General features: G+C 33.8%; 4 protein-coding genes and 1 pseudogene across 5 annotated transcripts; 3 read left to right on the forward strand and 2 right to left on the reverse strand.

The window, feature by feature from the left end:
- Window positions 1–5,175: 5,175 nt before the first annotated feature.
- On the forward strand, window positions 5,176–6,365 carry LOC106335227. 2 transcript variants are annotated; one of them, XM_013773688.1, is made up of 4 exons: window positions 5,176–5,339; window positions 5,472–5,628; window positions 5,706–5,993; window positions 6,085–6,365. In XM_013773688.1, the coding sequence occupies exons 1-4, from the start codon at window positions 5,292–5,294 to the stop codon at window positions 6,171–6,173; spliced, it is 582 nt and encodes a 193-aa protein (XP_013629142.1). In that variant the 5' UTR covers window positions 5,176–5,291; the 3' UTR covers window positions 6,174–6,365. The 2 variants fall into 2 exon arrangements, with proteins under 2 accessions (XP_013629142.1, XP_013629143.1); XM_013773689.1 differs by having other exon boundaries at window positions 5,721–5,993.
- A 9-nt stretch (window positions 6,366–6,374) lies between these two features.
- Window positions 6,375–10,036, reverse strand: LOC106335226 (U-box domain-containing protein 34). The gene is made up of 9 exons (XM_013773687.1): window positions 9,760–10,036; window positions 9,563–9,684; window positions 9,368–9,483; window positions 8,752–8,867; window positions 8,363–8,664; window positions 8,179–8,280; window positions 7,685–8,113; window positions 6,862–7,611; window positions 6,375–6,783 (listed from the first exon to the last, which is right to left on the reverse strand). Exons 1-9 carry the CDS (start codon window positions 9,971–9,973, stop codon window positions 6,568–6,570), a joined length of 2,367 nt encoding a protein of 788 aa, XP_013629141.1. The 5' UTR covers window positions 9,974–10,036; the 3' UTR covers window positions 6,375–6,567.
- Window positions 10,037–14,214: 4,178 nt separating this feature from the next.
- On the forward strand, window positions 14,215–14,734 carry LOC106333810 (putative FBD-associated F-box protein At5g56560). The gene has a single exon (XM_013772212.1). It carries the CDS (start codon window positions 14,230–14,232, stop codon window positions 14,656–14,658), a length of 429 nt encoding a protein of 142 aa, XP_013627666.1. The 5' UTR covers window positions 14,215–14,229; the 3' UTR covers window positions 14,659–14,734.
- A 24-nt stretch (window positions 14,735–14,758) lies between these two features.
- LOC106329756 lies at window positions 14,759–16,430 on the forward strand (annotated as a pseudogene).
- A 243-nt stretch (window positions 16,431–16,673) lies between these two features.
- On the reverse strand, window positions 16,674–19,717 carry LOC106328183 (lycopene epsilon cyclase, chloroplastic). Its single transcript, XM_013766568.1, has 11 exons — window positions 19,290–19,717; window positions 18,818–18,992; window positions 18,593–18,728; window positions 18,389–18,499; window positions 18,204–18,306; window positions 17,982–18,125; window positions 17,791–17,898; window positions 17,609–17,705; window positions 17,406–17,525; window positions 17,192–17,324; window positions 16,674–17,097 (listed from the first exon to the last, which is right to left on the reverse strand). Exons 1-11 carry the CDS (start codon window positions 19,587–19,589, stop codon window positions 16,932–16,934), a joined length of 1,593 nt encoding a protein of 530 aa, XP_013622022.1. The 5' UTR covers window positions 19,590–19,717; the 3' UTR covers window positions 16,674–16,931.
- Between the last annotated feature and the right edge of the window lie 221 nt (window positions 19,718–19,938).

The raw sequence follows: 19,938 nt of genomic DNA on the forward strand, positions 1-19,938 counted from the left end.
TCCCCCCCCCCCCCTTTTTGGGCTCTATTCCCCTTGATTTTTCGAGCTCTACCTGATTCCTATACTCGTTTTCACCCTAAGACAGATATACTCCGTGAATCTCCACATTCTCAAATCGTGTTCTTGAGCAATTTTTTGGGTTTTGTGAATTTCTTATTTCCGTGTTGATTCCTTGATCAAATATGCATGAAGATATGAAGTGAATGAAGAGGAAGAGGACTGCTTGTATTTATAGTTTAAATCCTGCCGACAGACCGAGGAAATTCCGACGGAATTCCGACGCCAACGGCTAGTTCGTCGGAATTTCCTCGGAATTTTGTAAAATCCCCCAACGGCTCTCCAACGACTATAATATTTCCTCGGAATTCATCGGTTTTTTCCGAGGAAACCAAATTTTGTGTTTCCTCGGAATTTCCTCGGAAATTCCTCGAGATATTCCAAGGATTTCATTTTCCGTCGGAATGTCCGTCAAAATACCACTGTTTTCTTGTAGTGGTACTATTACACATTATTTTCTTACCCTAGGTATGTGTATATAGTTATAAGGAAGGATTTAAGAAATTTTGAACCTGAAGTATAGCATGTAGCACTAAGTGTGTTACTACCAGAACCGACTGTATCAGCCGATAGGGTGTATCAAAAAAAAGAAAAAAGTATAGCATTTTTTTTTCTGCATGAAGCTGCTATATTTAAACACGAAAAAAGAAACAGGGAATCTTGTCTTGGGATAAGGAGGATTGGTCTATAATATGATGAAATTAATGTTTTGGAGATTATATTAACACAAATGTTAGATTCTTAAAATAGAGATAGATACGTAATTTCAATATACAAGTATTAGATGGTAAATTTAGATATTTTATATCATATAAAAATAAAACTTGTGTGTAAGCTATTGATACGGCGAAGGTTGATGCATGCACATGGTGTTGATGGCATCTACTGAAACTTTCTGAGCGATCTGCGGTTTCTGTAAAGATCTGATATTTAATCAGGAAGAATACAATTAAAGATCTGGTTTTTGATAAGGACGAAATTAATTTAATTTTAGACCGTTGTAGTTTTGTAATTGAAATTTGCATGTTCATTACTCTAAGATAATGTTTCTTTAAGCCCTTTTTCAAAAAAAAAAGAAGAAGATAATGTTTCTTTCTTCAATTTGAAACCTTAATGATTTTATTAATTATGGTCAAGGATAGAGATGTCAAATGGGCAGGCTATAAATGGGTGGTCCGTGTCCAAATCGATATGGTCCAAAATGGACAGACCCATATTAAACCATAATTAAAATTTGTCCAGATGGGTGAACCCAATTATATCTATGGACAACATTGAGCTTAACCAATTGGACAATGGGCGGCCCAATAACCTTAAATGTCTAGGGTTTGAAAAAATTGGGAAAAACACAAATCACCTCTTTTTTTTCTTTCCGTCTTACTCTTGCGATTTTTCTTCGTGTTTGATTCTTCCTCTTCTAGTCCTCGTCTTCGATTTTCTTCTTCGAGTCCTCGTATTCGATTCTTCCTCTTCGTGTTCGATTTTTCTTCCGCGTCTTCATTCTTCTTCGATTTTCTTTCGATTCTTCACCAACTTCTGATTTCATCATCTTTTAAGGTTTGATTTCGTGATTTGTGTTATGGGTTTTCACTATTAGGTACTGATTTGTATCATCTACTAATATTGTGTTATGGGTTAGCTGTTAGATGGATCGGTGATTTGTGTTCATAACGAAGCTGGTGGCGAGTCTTACGACTGTTTCTGTTTCCGCAAGTCAGACGAAATCACGAATCTTTTAAACTTATCTTGTATTTTTTATAACTTTGAAACATGAAGTTTAAAACATAAAGTTTAAGTATATGACATCTTTAAAATTGAAAACTTAAAAATCTTTAAATCTTTAAAACTGAAATTATTTGTTTACATTAAGTGGGCGTATGGGCCGCCCATGGATAGCGCAACAAAACATGGTCTTATTTGGTTATGGTCTCATTTGGACATGGTTCTATTTGGGTTTCGACCAAAAATGTCCAGCAAAAAAATGAAGCCCATTCGGACACACCCAAACCCGCCCAACCCGCCCATTTGACATCTCTAGTCAAGGACATTGGTGATCGGACCAGATGAATAATTAGCCTCCTTGCTTTCATATTTAAACTGTCGTATTTTCATATTGCGCAGACGTATCCATCACGCCGCTTTGATTGGGCCTAGTGGACCTTTTAAATTTCTCATAAAGCTGAACATCCCGAGTCTCTCAAGTACTGTATACAATTTTTTGTCAACTTTTATAAGTACCGTATTCGGTTAGTTTCCCTTTTTGGTCATCTGAATTGATAAAACCAAAGGACTAGAAGTAATTTTCTTATTCTGTTTGTAGCACATAAAGGACAAGATCTTACCTTGTGAAAAAGGAACTAGAACTGATGTAAGTGAACTCCATGGAAATATACTAAAAACAAAAAAAAATAAGCTAAAAATAACATTTCCTATGTTTTAAAATTTATGATGTATTATATATGTTTTGATATTCTTAGATTAATTCAACTTTAATAAAATTATGTTCAATTATATGTCATATAAATATATGATGATGTTTTAAAGAATGTATGACGTTTCAAAACATAATATGTTTTGATATTTGTAGATTAAATTTAGCTTTACTAAATGATTAATTCTGTGTCACAAATTTTTATGATTAGCTAAATGATTTTAATTTATTTTAAATAACATTTTTGGAAGAAAAAAGGTTTTTAACCAGAATTACATCTATGATTATGTTTTCATATTTCTAGATTAAATTTATATTTAAAAATTGATTAATTCTGTGTCACAAATTTTTATGATTAGTTAAATGATTTTGATTTATTTAAATTAATAACTAGGGAGGAAAGACATTTTTTAACCAGAATATCATCTATGTTGATTGTTGAGATACAGAGAGTAGCTTATAGTATTGTATTTTTTTTTTTTGAACACAGCTTATAGTATTGTATAAAGTCCAATATAGGACTAGTTTCCCATCAGGCTTTGAGACTTCTACAAGAACGGTTAGTGAAGCTAGTTTGTCCTAATTTTTACCCCCGCATCAATAAGACACGATTTTTACTTCGACCTATCTCTAGAATTGCTAAAATGAGAACACAATAACTAATGGAGAAAAAAAAAACTTTATTTGTATGTTTTCTCTTTGTTGGATTTTAACTCTAATCCATGTTTGTTTAACATAAAATTTAAGCAGAAAAATAAAAATAAAGTAACTTAAAAGTTTTTAGATATCCAAAACAAGAAGTTGATAGTATTACTGAAAGACATTTCAAACTTTGTTGGCAGCATCTTCCTTGTTAGCCACTTTGCCACTTTCCACCGGTGGTAAACTCTGCACAATAAGGGAAAGAGCAAACCTGATTACAAATCTCGAATGGGAAATTCATCGAACATCTTATGTGCGTTACATAAAAGAGAGACATCTAAACATAAAAGAGCAGAAAGAAAATCAAGAAATTTCTAAAGTTGGTATTAACCAATAATAACCTTATGGGAAAATTACAGGGAAAATTGTTTTTTTGCCAAAAAACGATAAATATGTCCTATTAGGCTATTTTTTTTGTATCATTTTTCCTCTAATACTCTTTGGTATTTTTCAAAATAGATCAAATAAATAGTTTTACAAACAAAATTTTTTTTCAAAAAATAGTAACTACTGATGAAATACATATATCAACTTATTGGTATTTTTTCCAGTTCTAAAAAATTTAAATCATAATTTCATATTTTGTTCTACAAAAAGTAGAATTGACATTCTACACAGTAGAAAATGCAATCTACATTTTTCATTGAATCTAATATGTTTAGAATATGTGATCTACGTAAATAATAGTAATCTAAAAATATTTGGAAAACACATTCTGCGCTTAACCTATCGTTCTAAAAACTGTAGAATCCGGAATCTACACATTACTATAAATCTATAACCTGTAGAAATCGGAATCTACACAATACTATAAATCTAAAACTAGTAGAAATCGATTTCAAACATGTTTACTGTGTTCTACATATAGTAGAATACAGGTTCTACGGATAACGATAATCAGTTCCAAAAATATGGGAATATAATATTTAGAAATATTCAGTTTCCTCATATTTATTAAATCGATTTAAAAAAAAATCGTGATTTATAAAATCAATTTTTGAATTAAAAAAAATTAAAACATCGATTTGGAAACTTCCTCTCACGCCATCTTCTTCTCCCCTTTGTTCTCCAAGGAGAAGAGAAAAACGGGTTTGATTTATTAGAAATCGAGTTTTAAGAGTTCAACCGGATTTAACCGACGAAAACCAGAAAATCAATTTGAAAGACTTACATGGGCACGGGATCGATCGATCCCGATGACGCGATCGATCGATCGAAGTGGGATCGAGCTTTTGCAATCGACTGACATGGGCTTGGTCGATCAGTATATGGTCCGCATATTTTCGTTGTTCTGGATATATTTATCAGGATTGACCTGTTCATATCGAATGGTTGCTTACAGGATCGATCGATCCCTTTGAGAAAAAAACTTCGAACTTTAGGTTTTTTGGGGGGATTTTTAATATATATTTTAAATTATTTTAATTAAAAATTATATTTTAATATTTAACAATTGTTTTATTAATCGTAATTTTGAATTTTTAATTGAAATTAATGGCAATATTGCCGTTTTGAAAATATTTAGACTAATAGAACATAAAGTATATGAGATTAGTCTAATAGGACATAATTATCATTTTTTTGGGTCTAAAAAACAATTTTCCTTTTAATTTAACAGTATGGGAGTTTTCTTTGGAAGCTACATTATCTTATATACACTCATTCATATTAGTCGGAAATATTAAATGATGATAGGAAAGTTAGAAAATTAAGCATGAAAATTTGTAATAATGTTACTACCTGAGTACCTGTTTTGGGTTTTCTAAAAGAGATTTACCCACCATCATAACTTACTTAGATATTGTTTTTGAAAACAATTAATTCTCAGTACACAATACAAAATTGGTTTTCACATGTGATGATGGACCGATATTTGTGTAAATAGTACGAAAATAAATCATCCATCAACGAGGATCAGCACAGATGTCATATTCTTCTCACTTACCTTACCTCTAACCTGCGGCTCAGGTTCTTTTGAGCTCGTCAATATTCTTGACACGTAAAATAAAATAAAATAAGAAATATGAGTGTACATTTTGCAGAGACACGAATCTCTTGTGTGTTGAGTCTTAAAAAAAACAGACATCGAAGCTTCTCTTGAATGGCGTCTATTTTCAGACCTTCAATTTCACTAGACCTACGACCAAAGGTAATACTCAAGCTTCTTCAGTCACTCATAGTTCTTTTAGACGCTAATTTTGTGCTCAGTTTTTAATAAATTGAAATTAAGATGAGAAAATTAGGATTGTGACTGATGATAAATCGTTTTGGTAACTGGAAGGTGACTTGCACGAATCTCTCCACAAAAGAACGACTTGAGTTTCACAACAAGAGTCTGAGAAAAGAGAAGCTCAACATTAGGTTACGTGGAGTTAAAGCTAATCAAGCACAAGGGACTAGTGTGGTTACAGAAGAGAAAGAGCTTAACAACAAAACCGGTAACTAAAATCTTACAACCTTAATCTTGGATTAAACCGTGCCGTTTTGTAATTTATTGGTTGTGTTTGGTACTTAGATTATGGAGTTGTAGGGGTTCACCATGTTGGTCTGCTGTGTGAAAACCTAGAACGGTCACTCGAGTTTTACCAGAAGATTCTAGGCCTTGAGATCAACGAGGCGAGGCCACACGATAAGCTTCCCTATAGAGGAGCATGGTTATGGGTAGGTTCAGAGATGATTCATCTAATGGAGCTTCCAAATCCTGATCCATTAACTGGTAGACCCGAGCACGGTGGTCGAGATCGACATGCTTGTATCGCAATCCGAGATGTTTCAGTTCTGAAAGAGACTCTGGATAAAGCTGGTATGTGTATACTTTTCTTTCTTATCTCTCAATTAAGGATGTTTTTTATTTATTTGTTTGTTCTAAATGAAGATGGTTTGTTTGTGTGCAGGGATTGCGTATACGATGAGTAAGTCAGGGAGGCCAGCGATATTCACTCGTGATCCAGACACAAACGCTCTTGAGTTTACTCAAGTTTGATTCTGAGTCTCTCCTCTTTGGTGATATAAGTTGTTGATACTCGATACTGCTCAAGTCTCACCTCCGAATTGTGTTAGGATCAATTTCCATTAACCATCCTACCTTTTTATTTATATCCATTAAATGTATCTGAACATTACAATCAAACCAAAAGTAAAAGATAAGAAGAATATGAAAAGTATTCATGTGTGAGTTGAACACTAAAACGAAACCACAATTCCTAACTTGTAAATATAGTTTACTCTTTTTCTTTTTCTTTTACCACAACACAAGAGAACATAAACTGGTTGAAGTTACAGACAGACATGATGATGATGAACCACACGATTCAAACAAGTTTCAGGGTATTTAGTATATATACAAATTAAACTATTATGGATATATGTTTGTGATCTCAAAAGGAGCCAAGAGTAGTAGAGAGGTCTAAGCGTGAACGAGATCGCCACTCTTGTATAGCTGATTTGAGTGTATGGTTTGGTGTGAGATCGCAATGTTTGAGCCGATGTTTAGTCACAGGAGACACATTTTGATTATGTTGAATCCAAGCTCTTATCGCTCTTCCTTCGTACGTGAATCCATCAGCTGCTATATATGGATCTTCCATTATCTCCTGCAAATTTTAAACCTGGACCATTTAAGTATTGTGTTTTCTTGTGAGAGAATTATATGTTCGTTGTCTTCGGTTTACCTTAAGAATTGGACAGTAATAATGACTTGGTGGTCGTACGTTATCTTGTTCTCTCTTGAGTCTCTCATTAGCAGATTCAAGAATCCGTTTGAGAGCAGGCAATACTTGCGTATCAAGATCCGGTCTGTCTCTGCACTTGAGCTGCGAACACTTGATCGCGATGCGAGCCAGCTCTTCCGCTTCGGCCATGGGCCAGTCTCTGACCGATCCATCTAACATATCTCCGAAACAGCCTCTCCTAACCGCGTCCTCAACGCAGAAAAGAAGACCGTTGGGATGTCTGGCGGTTAAAAGCTGGAGAATTATGATTCCAAATGCGTAAAGATCTGACTTCGGTCTGATGGTCCCGGTTCTCTGGTACTCAGGGTCCATGTAGTAGAGTGTACCGGCGATGATCGAGTTTCTGTAAACCGTGACGCTGTCTGGTGACTCTTCTGACATGAGTTTGGCGAGTCCGACGTCGCCTATTTTGCTAACGAAGTTTCTGTCTAAGAGAATGTTTCCCGGCTTGAGGTCGCGGTGGACGATTGGCTCGGGTTTTGAGTTGTGGAGGAAAGCTAAGCCACATGCCGTTTCATAGATGATTCTGAATCTTATGAACCATGACAGAGATGGTTTCCCCTTTTTGGGAGAGATGTGAGCATCTAAGCTACCATTCTCCATGTACTCATAGACAAGGCAGCCATTATCAGGACAGGCACCGAGGAGAAGGACAACATGAGGATGTCGAAGCTGGCTTAAGACAGAGATCTGTAAAGTATAATTGGACAGGTTATTTCAGAGATCTTAAGAGAATTAAAAGGCAGTTTAGTTTGTAACTTGCCTCTCTTAAAAATTCTTCTTTCTTCTCGATAGAATCAGGTTTGAGAACTTTGAGAGCCACCGGGGTGTGATCGAGGCTGCATTTGTATACTTTACCGTATCCTCCTTCACCGATTATTTTACGGGAAGAGAAGTTATCTGTGGCTGCAGCTATCTCTTCTTTTGTGTACTTTCTGTATCGCCCGTCTTTCAGGAAGAGCTGGTCGATGACTTTCTGTTTCTCTATGGATTGCTTGAGAGCGCTTAGCTCGGCTAGTTGCCTGTCGCAGAACTCTTTGGCCAGCATTGATTTTGCTTCTTGGACTTCTTTTACGGCTTTTAGATGCTTTTCTTTCTCTTCTGCTGCTGCTTTTCTCAGCATTTCTTCCTTTTCCAGAGCAGTTATGACCCTTCTCGTTTCTTTAATACACTCAGAGGAAAGAGACTTGACCTGAGATCACAATGTGGGTTGGTTTAGTTTATGAATCAATTAAAGGACTGAAGACAAGCTTGTACCTGTGTTTGTTTATGAACTAGCTCTTCACAAGCTTGTTTGTACATGGAAAGAGTGGTTTCTACTTCTTTCCTTAGCTGCGCTACTTCAGACTTAACATCAGACTGCAAAAAAAGGTCTTGAGATTAAAATCACAGAATCCACGCAACAGAGTGGGTAAAAAACGTAAACGTGAAATGCTTTTACCTTTGGTGTTTTTATGTTAGCTCCAGGATTCGACTGCATTTTATTACCGGAGACAATACTATGTCTAATAACAGAACGGGTGTGTTCGTCATCGACCAAACCGATGTCAGTGGAAGACTGTGCATCAGAAAACACTCGAGAGACTGGATTGCTATGCGGCAAAGAGGCAGGCCTTCGACTGTGCTTCCTGCCTGAGGATGACATGGATGAAGCTGACAGGCCTGTCCTATCTGAGCGTGTGCGGCTGAAAGTTTCTGTATAAGCTTCTGCTCCTTGGGGTATACGGAAACTAGATGATGAATCTGGCGAAAGTGTAATAGATTCATTATCTTGAATTCACATTTTAGATCACTGAACGTGAAATTCAAGGGACTGATGCATATATATACCTGGAGATAACTGATTGGTTGATTTGGTTAATATTCTATCTTTGCAGATAACATATATCTCACATGTCTCTGGAGCTTCTCGTAATACTGTTAATGGCATTTCTTGTCCTTTTTTCCTGGCAAAACAAAGTCAAACGTCTAAGCAATTTGATCATGCCAAAAATCGTTGAATTAGTAATAGACCTAACTCACATCCGAAAGTTATCTCAAGAGCGGAAAATTACCACAAACTTATATATCACTCCCATTCACATTAAACACTCAATGCGAGACTTTTAATACACCCTCTCACGCTCAGCATTAGTTTGTGGGACTAGACATCCATAAGTAAGCCACAATCGAGAAAATTGAATCCTTTGGACTTTGATACCCATTTAGTAATGAACCTAACTCACACCCAAAACTAACTCAAGAGTGGAATCGACAAATATGCGACAATCATGAAACTTAATCTTTGGACTACGATATCATATTGCTAATGCGCATAACTCACACCTAAAAGCTAACTCGAGAGTGGCGCAATTAGTATGTTCCGATCATAAGTCTCTATCTAGAAAAGATATTCAAGATTCCACAGATACAACATTCGGCAAATCTCTCAAAATGGAAACAATACCTTGTGAGGAAACTAGTAGAGCAAGAGCCAAGCACTAAACACTCAACCTCACTATCTGATACGTACTTCAAAAGCGCCTTCGCGGGATCATCATGCTCCAGCAACAACGTCTCAACCTGAACCAGTAAAAACTTCCATGAGACTCACTCAACAGTTTCACAAAAATTCGAATAACCAATAGAGAGAGAAACTCACTTTACTCGAACCGCAGAGTTTCTTGAACGGCACGAAGACCTGCTCATACTCCTTCCTCAGATCTCGCTTATACATGGCCACAACACTCTCCTCCAATTCCTCCACCGGAATCTTCGATCCAGCTTCAAAGCAATCAAAATCAACGGTGAGAGATCACGAAATGGAGGATAGTGATTGAGTCGCGAGATCGAACTTACAAGGAGATGGAATAGTGGTGACGGTAGGCATGACGTGAACTAGAACCAACCGATCGACGTTGGGGAGGAGATTCTCGACGGTCCAGCGGAGAGCGCGGCGGCTAGCAGCTCCTCCTACTGCGTCGCCGACGGATCCTTTGACCGCGACGGCTACCATTGAGTACGCCGGAGCTCCGCCGATCGATTCGAAGAACTTGTTCGACATCACCACCATGAAACTTTCTTCTCGATTTTGACTTTTTATGGATTGAAGAAAAGAAAAGTTTGGTTTGGTGATGTATTTATTGACTCGTGGGAACTATTAAATTAAAGCGCCTACTTTATTAGAAAAGTCTTTTTTCGAAAATTATTTGGGTTTTTTTGTTATTGTGGGGCTTATATTTAGGTTAAATTTACGATTGTACGTTTTTGTTTTTGGTTTTAACAGATTAGACCTAACAAATCTACAATTTGAGATGAGTATTAATTTCAGACAAAATTAAAATATACATTCATAAGTTTTTGTTTCAACAATTATCCCCAATATATTGATATATTATAACATTCGGACTACGTAATTGATTAATTTAATTGTCAAAAATGCAAGATGATTAAGGAATCGTTAAAAGAATGTTCCGTAAATTATAGGGGTTGACATTACCAAGCATATAATCAGAGGCGTGCATTAAGCATACAATGAGGCAATTGCCTTAGGCCCCCTCTAAATTTGTTAAATTCAGGGCCCCTCTTTTCCCTATTACTTGGTTTAATTTTTTTTTTTTTTTAATTAATTAGGTAAACTAGATGATTTTCCGTGCTCATGCACATGTATAAATATTTCTAAAATAAATATACTATAATAATTGATTGCGATTTACTTTTAATTTTAAATTAATTTATAATTTGTATGCATCATTTATATTAATAATATTATATTACTTTAATTATATACATGATTTTATATATGTTATATCTAATCGGTTTTGTTGTTTTTACAGTTTAGTTATCATTTAGGTAAATTGAATTGCATCTCTCAATTCAACTGTAATATTTTTATTCTAAATATATTAAAATTTTGATTAATTTCTTATTTGCATTTACGTGGTTGTTGTCTTAGAAATGTAAATATATTTTATGAAGATTATGTATAACTTAAGATATATTTTGCTTAGAACGAAATAAAAAATTAACTAAATTGTCTGATTCCAAATTACATAAATTAATAATAACGATAGTATTCTGAAGTCTCATGCATATATATAAATTTTGAAAAAGAACTAAATTGTAACAATTGTTTAATATTTTGTTTTCATTTTTAATATGTTTTGAGTTGTCCTATGATTTATATTTATAAAATAAATTACTATTCTTATAAAATTATATATTTTATCGTATTTAAATCTATGATTTTAGATATCGTAGTTACATATATTATTTAAATTGAAAATGTAGTATAATTATTTTTATTATAATTAAGTAAAAGCAAATCAATTTTGTTTATGGTTGAAATGTCCATGTATTTTCATAATATTTATCAAATTATATGTTGATGTTTTTAAAAAATATATATATATTAGAAAAATAAAGTGATGATCAATAGGAAGTTACATGCATAAGTAGATGATATATTTTTGGAAGCTTATCAACACATATCAATATTTACAATAATTAAAAATATTTTATAAATTCTAAATAACTTTATGCCTTTGATTTGTTGAATGGAAACTGAAATTTATTTTAAATAATCTTAAAAATGAGAATTCAGATTTGCTTTGGTATTTTGATTATGGTTCTATTAAGTTCCACAAATATAAAAACATAAAATTTAAAAGCAAACTTAATATCAAGAAAGCAAATAACTTCAGTAATTATAAAATATAATATATCTACCTCATTAAACTATTTTGTAACTATTTTTAAATTTATTTTTTAGTTTTTTAATAACTCTTAAAAGTAAGTAGTAAACAAAATTATGATTGTATTTGAAAATAATATTATATTAAGTAAAATATATTTTATCGATATTTTTGTTGTAATTGAAAGATATTATAATCAACTAAATATATGAAAATAAATAAAACATTTCAATAATACTAATTATAAACTATTTTTATTCAATTAAACATATATCAGTTTATGTTACTTAATTATTTTATGTAATCATCTAAGAAAATAGATAGATATATAAAAATATTTCTTTTACTTTTAATTTTTCGTATTGTTTTAAATTATGTTTTAATTTTTTTTTCTAATAACATTATATACAAATTTATATTTTTCATCTAAGAAACTATAGATATAAATAAAGTATTTTATTACTTCAAAAGTATATTTTATGTTATTTGAAAATATCTTTTTAAAATGTAATATTATTAGTTTTTTGAAATTTCCTTTTTTTATGGAATCATATTATATATACATATATTTTTATTTTTCAATTCGTATTTTTTTTACTTTATAAAAAAAAATCCTTTTTTATTATATGTATATGTTTTTGAAAAATTTTAAAAAGGAAACTAAACAAAAAATAAATAATAGTATGTTATATATAATATTTTAAATTCATTAAAGGTATAAGTGTAATCAACCATCGTGAGAGTTAGCGTGAGAATGATACATAGGAAACTGACTTCTTAAATAATATTATAAATATTACATTTACTTTTATAATTTAGTTTATCTGTTATATATCACATGGTAGTTTGTACAAAAACATTTCTTTAAGACAATCTTTTTATTTTTATTTGTCTTATTTATTACTATAAACTAGTTTATATGCAAAGTTTATATATTTACCCTTTTTAGTTATTTTTGTTTATACATGTTTTATAAAATATATTTACAACTAACTTTTTCTATTTAAATTTTTGAATTAACGATATAAATTTATAAATTGATATGTAGTTTTATTTATCATGTTTGTAGATAAATATATAAATATATATCTTTACTATTTTATATTTATCTTATCTTATTTATAATTTTCAAAAAAAATATATTATTTTATAATTATAAAAGTATATTTTTTACAAATATATATTAATAAACACTTATATAGCTTTATTTTCTATAATAAAGAATTTTAAAAAATTAACTAGATAAAACTATATTATTTGCCTTAGGCCTCCAAAGTCCATTGCACGGCACTTCATATAATACATTTGAATAAATGTGCATATAGTGAATTTTAAAATGACACTATGATTAGCAACTCTTTTATAAAGGGTGAGTAGAATTTTCATTGGACTAAGAAATTTTAATTATCTAATATATATAGCTTGTTCTAAGATTCTGTCTGTGATGCATCGAACATATACTTGTTCTTAGGACTTGTTAATTAAATGATTTAAGACGGCATATAAACCACTTGCAATTTCCACTATCCGATATTCTCAGTCTCCGATACGAAAATTTATAAGGTATAAAAAGAGAAAGTGCAAAGATCACAATGAGTATTTGCAACAAATAACAACGAAATTCATCGTATTTAAATAAATGTCAACCGTCGAATTTCTCTACCAAATAAGCTGGGTCAAGACGATGTTCAACATTGTGGGACACGTAATTAGTTTTGTGTGTTCATATTATGTATGAAATAAAACTTTGTACAACCAGTAAAATAATGCATTAAATTTCATACACAGATCTTAACTCGTAGCATTTGTAATTTGTTATCAGTAGATTAATGCAATGCATCCATCATTTGATGAGTTTTAGTAAATCATTATAAACATTATATTATCATTTTTACCAAAAAAACATTATTTTATCATCTGTACTTTTAAAACAAAAGTACTAATATGAAACTAACCTTAAATTTATGTGGGCTATTACGGAAAATTGAAAATTGAAATTTATATCATTTTTAATAAGTCATTATAAATAATTTTGGCATCAATTTTTTGGATCAAAATATTGTGGGCCACACTTAGTACTAAAAGAGAATATTATTTATACAAATCGTATGCTATTCAATATTTATCTATTTCTAATTATTAGTAATATATTTAATGAACAATTTTAAGCTTCTTTTTAATATTTTTATTACCATTATCTACTAAATAATATCAAATATTATATTTAAAAATTAGAGCAAAAAATATTTTTCATTTTTAATAAATTTAGTTCTAACTATATAAGAATAAAATTCATATTTCTATTTTAAAAAATAGAATTTAGTTTAAAACCGAATAAAATTTAAAACTGAAAATATTTAAGGCGAACCAAACCAAAATAAATATAGCAATAGTATGATAGTTAATTTTTATAAACCAAAAAATCAAACAAATCTAATCATAACCGAGTCAAAACCAAAGCAAAACCCAAATCGAACACCCCTTAAATTACTATTTACAACTAACTTTTTTTCCACAAGTACATTCTGAAAAAAATCGCAACAGAATTTGACTAGGGTTATTTGTCAGCGTCCTCCAGTTTAATTAGGTTTTTCCTAAACAGAGGGCGAAACTCTCTCAGACACCAAAAAAAAAGATGGAGGAACCGAGCCTCACTGAGCTGCCAGATGATTTGATCTTGAAGATATTCTCATTGCTTCCGTTTCTCAAAGAGAGCGTTGCAACAAATCTCTTAACAAAACGTTGGGAGGATCTCATGTTTGATGATAATGATAAATCATATGAGAGTTTAGTGAAATTTACGAGTTTTGTTTACGGATCTTTGGCGTTCAATAAGTCTCAAATTCTAGACATCAAGCTTAGCCGGGAATATTCAGCTTCAGACATCAACTTTTTGGTAAAACTTGCGGTTAAGCGGTCAGTGAGAAGGCTGAGGATCCAGACGTCTAAAGTTATTGATGCTCAATCAAGTAAGGATCAAGGTTGTTCCTCCTTGCTTTCGTTTCCCATCACTCAAGAGTCTGTACCTCTTCTCGGTCAAGTTCTCAGCCTACGAGTCTCTTGAAATTTTTTTAAAATCGTGCCCGGATCTTGAATGCTTGGTTGTAAAGAACGTGTTGTTCAAGACTGTTCTGCCTTGGTGTCTTTTACCCTTACTCAAAACCATGCACCTTCTTTCGAGTAATTTCTGGGAAAACGAATCTGTTGCAAGTCTTTTAAGAATCTGTCCTGTTCTTGAAGATTTGGTTGTGAACCAGACCAAAGTATTCAGTAATAACGTGCCTGCTTCTATCACTTGCAGAGCCCTAAAAACATTGATACTCGGTGGACTAACTATCAACGTTATTCCACCGTCGTTTTGCATGCCATCACTCAAAGCTATGCAACTTTTATCTGTTAAGTTCTCGAGAGGGGAATCAGTTGAAAGTCTTTTAAGGATCTGTCCTGTTCTTGAAGGTTTGGTCGTAAACCAAACAGAAGTATTCGATAGTAATGAGTGTACTATGAAAACTTAAAACGTTGACGCTCAGTGAACTAAGTATCAAGGTGGTTCTGCCTTGGTTTCGCTTGCCATCGCTCAAAAGTCTGCACCTTTTATCGGTCAAGTTCTCGGGTGAAGAATCCATTGCAAGTTTCTTACAGATTTGCCCTGTTCTTGAATATTTGGTTGTAGACCAAACCGAAGACGACAGTGTTGTTGGAAGATGTTCCGGTTTGGTTTTGTTCGCCATCACTAAAGAGTCTGCACCTTTTATCGGTTAATTTCTCGGGCGATGAATCTTTTTCCAAGCTTATACAAAGGTGTCCGGTTCTTGAAGATTTGGTTATAAACAAAACCAGAGATGACAATGTGACGATATTCAACATCAACGCGCCTTCTTTGAGGAGCTTATCTATTGATAACTCTACAGGGGAACGTACCTACGTTGAGGAGAATCATGGGTTTGTGATAAATGCTCCTTCTTTGGAGAAAATGAACTTTAAAGATACATTCAGTAACTGTCTAGTGTTTGAGCATATGCCGGAGGTGATCGAGGCGAATATCCACGTTATTTGTGGCCAGCCTGAGAACTTCATAGGGTCTCTTACCTCAATCTGTCATCTCTCTCTATGTTCCCTATCTTCAGAGGTAAAAACTTTGTTACTCAAAAAATGTCAATAACTCAGGATTTCCTTCTATGTTAGATTGTTTCTAATATAGTGAATTATTCTTTTTTTTTTTAACATGTATTTAGTGAATCATTCACACTTTAATTGCAGACTCCATATCCTAGTGGCACTACTTTCCCTTATCTTGAACATCTAGAGCTATGTACACGTTGTGCCGGATGGGCCAATCTACTTGTTTGTATACTTAAAGACGCTCCAACACTCAAATATCTCAAGCTTAAGTCGGTATGTAGTATGGATCTTTTTCACTAGTATGTTATATGAACAGTATAGTAACAACCTATAATACTAACACATAATGTTTCTCTCAGCAACATGGTGCCCATTACAATCATCCGATGATCCTATGGAAGGAACCAACAGCTGATCCGGAATGTTTATCGACGCATCTCGAGATCATGGAATGGAGACAATATGAAGGCACAGAGCAAGAGAGGAGTATGGCTGCGTACATACTAGCAAACGCTACATGTTTAAAGACGGCAACATTCTCAACAAGATGTGGAGACAAACATCACAACATGCTCAGAAAGTTGAAGAATCTAAACAGAGTTTCAGAGACAAGTCAGTTATTGTTTGACTAAACTCTTATGTGATGTGGTGTGTGTGTCTCTCTAGAAGACACATGAGATTCTTAGGTTTCTTCTTCCCTTTTCTCTTACTTTATTTTTGTAGTTTATGGGTTTTATTTTCCGAATCTCAAGACCTTTTATTATAGTATATAAGATTTATTTCCTCTCTGCATTCCAAGAGGATAGATATTCAGAACAAAGATCTCTCAAGTTCATGATTATTTTGGTCGCTGCTTAAAATTATGTAAAATCTTAAAAATATATTAATTATGTACAAAACTTAGATTTATATTACCTAAAAGTTTTGTAAGTAAAAAAAATACTTATGAGCCTTAAAAGCCTGAATCAAGATTTAATTTAAACATTTTAAGCATTATATACCAATACAAATAAATGACTGTATCACTCATTGGTGACTAGTGATTGACATACATCACTTTGAATCTAACTCTTAATGAGAATGCAGCAAAAAAAAAGAAAAATGACCCGTAGATTCTATACACGAATGTAACCAGTTTTCCTAGTAACCAACATACCATACCATCCTTAGATCGATAACTTGTTATATACAAACCCAAGAGTGGATGAGAGATAATCATACTCTGAGATAGGTTTTAATCATGGTTGCTCCGGTTGGATCAGAGACCAGATGATTAATGAGACCTTTTCTTAAATTGTTTGGTGCAATGATGAACATGTAGAAAGCAAACAGAACCAGATCTCCTGATGTTAATGTTGATCCTAGAAACCCTTGCCACATCCTGATCAAAAGGAAACCAAAAACATCATTTTTTCTTGATATTCTTTACATCGTTTTGTTATATATGCATCAAGAATCAATGAGGATTTTTTTACCATTTTGGAAGACGGAAGAAAGTGTGGAAGAAGCTCCTAATGCCTCCGATATCGAGTTGAACTATGAGCGCAAGGCCGAAGAGAAAGAATGCTCTTTGTCGTTTCCTTTCTTGTGGCCATAGAGTATCCCAAGCTGCCAAAACAAAGATGTAAGTTTATAAGAAAAAAGGTTTTATAAATTGTCTGAAAGCTGAAAGGTGTAAAAGCTCTCTACCTTGTCTTGAAATATTGGTGTTGATGTGTTTGGTGAAGGAAGTAGTATCATGTTTTAGTATATCCGCGATGACTGATGCATAATTTGGAGCTTCAGACAAAGATCTCACAACTGAATAGCCTGTTATTAAAGAAAGTTATGTCACTAATGCTACTAAAAGATGTTGAATACAAGAACTCAAGTTAAGGCTTTGTTCTTACAACCTGTAGCGGGATGTACCATGCTAGCTGCAGCACCAAAGGCGAGGTTCTTTTGTTCAGTGTTTGGTAAGGAACCACCTACTGGGATATAAGACCATTCCTGTAGTTCAATGCTCAAACAAAATTAACAAAGTTTAACAAAGTAAAGGTCTATTTTTTGTTCATAATTGTATAAATTTATTTACCTCTTCGTAAGTCTTTAGAATTCGGATTCCGAGTGTATCTAATCGTAACATGAGCTTCTTTTTAAGCAAATCAAAGGGCATGACATCTTTTGAGGCTAGACATGTCTCCTGCAAGGGATTCCGTCTGATGAGCAACAGACTTTCGTGGTGAAGATTGTAAGAGAAGGGGAGAAGAAACAAGAGAGGAGAACCTCAAAGAATACTCTCGTCTTTGTCATAGGCATGGCGTAAAGAAACGTTGGATACTCAGCTTCTAAGCACCGAACTTTCTGGTTCGTATAATCTCTGTAGTCCATGAAAACCATTTGCTCTGGATCATATGGACTGTTTTCCACCTAAAAGTTTTCAAACACAAGAGTCTCAAAAGATTATATTATTAATTACACTGGATTATATTATTTTTCATACTATACCTCAACCTCCACGCCATATGCAGTTTGGACACAGACTCTAGGTCCTCCAAGTTCGTATTGCAAGAGCTTCCCTGAAGCTGCTCCAGACGCAACAGTGGCAAGTCTGGATTGCTAAAAGAGTCAGAACCTAGACATTGTTCCCAAAACGTTCTTATTAAAACTAGAATAGTATTCCACTCACGTACCTGCACGGAACAATGGTGTTTTTTTCACAGGCAACGAGCCTAAGGCCATCAGGAGCTTCTGTTATGCTCTCAACTTTTGAGCAAAGATACGAGACACCTGACTCGGCACACCTATATGAAACATTAATAACAGAATATGCATCTAATCAGAAGATGAACAATAAGCTGGTGAAAAGTATTTGCAAAGTGAAAACCATTCATTACCTCCTCAAGAGCTCCTCGTGGAGTAACCGTCGATTAACTCTTCCATAAGCACGGCCAATGGTAATGGGATTGTTATCGTCTAGATAGACAATAGTATCTCTCCATACATGCTCAATACATTTTTGCAAGCCAAGATCTTTAAAACAAGTGAACAACAAACACAAACTAGTTATTACAAGATAGTGACTGCTAGACAATAGATCCCATTGAGTCTTGTTTTATTACCGTTGAATTCATCTTCCCAAACACCGTAGTTGTTAGTGAAAGGAAGGTCCGGACCAATCAGTCCAACTTTTAGTCCTAACTTAGCTGACTCTGCAGCCAAGGCTAAACCAGCAGGACCACAACCAATAACCACTAGGTCCAAAGCACCACCATCACCAACTGATATAGGAGGTAACTGTTTATAAACATAACACAACCAAAAAACTTAAAATCCAGACATCAATTCAATTGTTTCCTTTTCTCAAGCAATGTAAGAGAGCTGGTTATATAGACAATAGTAATTTTTTTTAATAAAGTTAATATATATATTTTTTTATTAACTCAGAGACTATGTTTATGTGTATTAGTTCTAAAATATTTGGAGGTTTAGGCAGCCAATGTTTTAATTACTTACGCCGGCTATGAATGTAACTTAGATTACGAGACAGTTCGTTTTCTTCCTAAACAAGTCAAAGGCAGAACATGAACTGACCTTATCAACGAGGTTAGACTGTTCATCCATGTCTTTGTTCTGCTGCATTTGAACGAACATAATCTCCGAACCACCAGCCTTCACAAAATCTTCTTCGTCAGCGTAATCCTCCCTCACCGCAACGCAACTCTCGCTACCGGAGCCTCCTCCTCCGCTGCCGACGCTAGCTCTGACGACTCTACTACACAAACCGCAGCGAAGATTCTTAAAACTGTATCTCTTCACCGCCGGTCGGGAGCTCCGAGAAGGAAAAGCTGTGAACGCCATTGCAGCGAAATTGCGAGCACCAACACACTCCATTTTACAAGTTCAGCGAGAAGAGGACGAACTCTCACACCATTGTTGCTGTTCTATTGAAGTATAAGTAGCAGAGAAGGGAAGGGAATCTGGCTTTTTCCTTCGTTATGTTTCCTTTTCACAATGACTTGGAAAAGGGCTTTAGAGAGACGAGAGGACGATAAGAAGGATAGAACCACAGGGACTCTATTCGCCACGTGTAATGATTTCATTCGTTAAGACATGAACATGCTCTGCGTAAACGTACTTCGCCTACATAGACACGTGTTAGTGATTTGATTGGCTCGTGCTTATTTACGTCGGATGCAAAAAAGGACGTTAGCAACGTGTATTGTTGGGCTATACGAGGAAC

Source organism: Brassica oleracea, chromosome C3 (assembly GCF_000695525.1).
Source record: "Brassica oleracea var. oleracea cultivar TO1000 chromosome C3, BOL, whole genome shotgun sequence".
In the NCBI taxonomy this organism is placed as follows: Eukaryota; Viridiplantae; Streptophyta; class Magnoliopsida; order Brassicales; family Brassicaceae; genus Brassica; species Brassica oleracea.

Coding starts and splice junctions, on each gene's coding strand:
- LOC106328183 (XM_013766568.1), bottom strand. CDS start 19,589: ATGGAGTGTGTTGGTGCTCGCAATTTCGCTGCAATGGCGTTCACAGCT. Junction 18,729..18,817: donor TTGGGAAGATGAATTCAACG/GTAATAAAACAA, acceptor CTTGTTTTAAAG/ATCTTGGCTTGCAAAAATGT. Junction 17,706..17,790: donor TTCTAAAGACTTACGAAGAG/GTAAATAAATTT, acceptor ATTGAACTACAG/GAATGGTCTTATATCCCAGT.
- LOC106335227 (XM_013773688.1), top strand. CDS start 5,292: ATGGCGTCTATTTTCAGACCTTCAATTTCACTAGACCTACGACCAAAG. Junction 5,340..5,471: donor CACTAGACCTACGACCAAAG/GTAATACTCAAG, acceptor GGTAACTGGAAG/GTGACTTGCACGAATCTCTC. Junction 5,629..5,705: donor AGAGCTTAACAACAAAACCG/GTAACTAAAATC, acceptor TTTGGTACTTAG/ATTATGGAGTTGTAGGGGTT.
- LOC106335226 (XM_013773687.1), bottom strand. CDS start 9,973: ATGGTGGTGATGTCGAACAAGTTCTTCGAATCGATCGGCGGAGCTCCG. Junction 8,868..9,367: donor TCTACTAGTTTCCTCACAAG/GTATTGTTTCCA, acceptor TTGTTTTGCCAG/GAAAAAAGGACAAGAAATGC. Junction 8,665..8,751: donor AACCAATCAGTTATCTCCAG/GTATATATATGC, acceptor CACTTTCGCCAG/ATTCATCATCTAGTTTCCGT.
- LOC106333810 (XM_013772212.1), top strand. CDS start 14,230: ATGGAGGAACCGAGCCTCACTGAGCTGCCAGATGATTTGATCTTGAAG.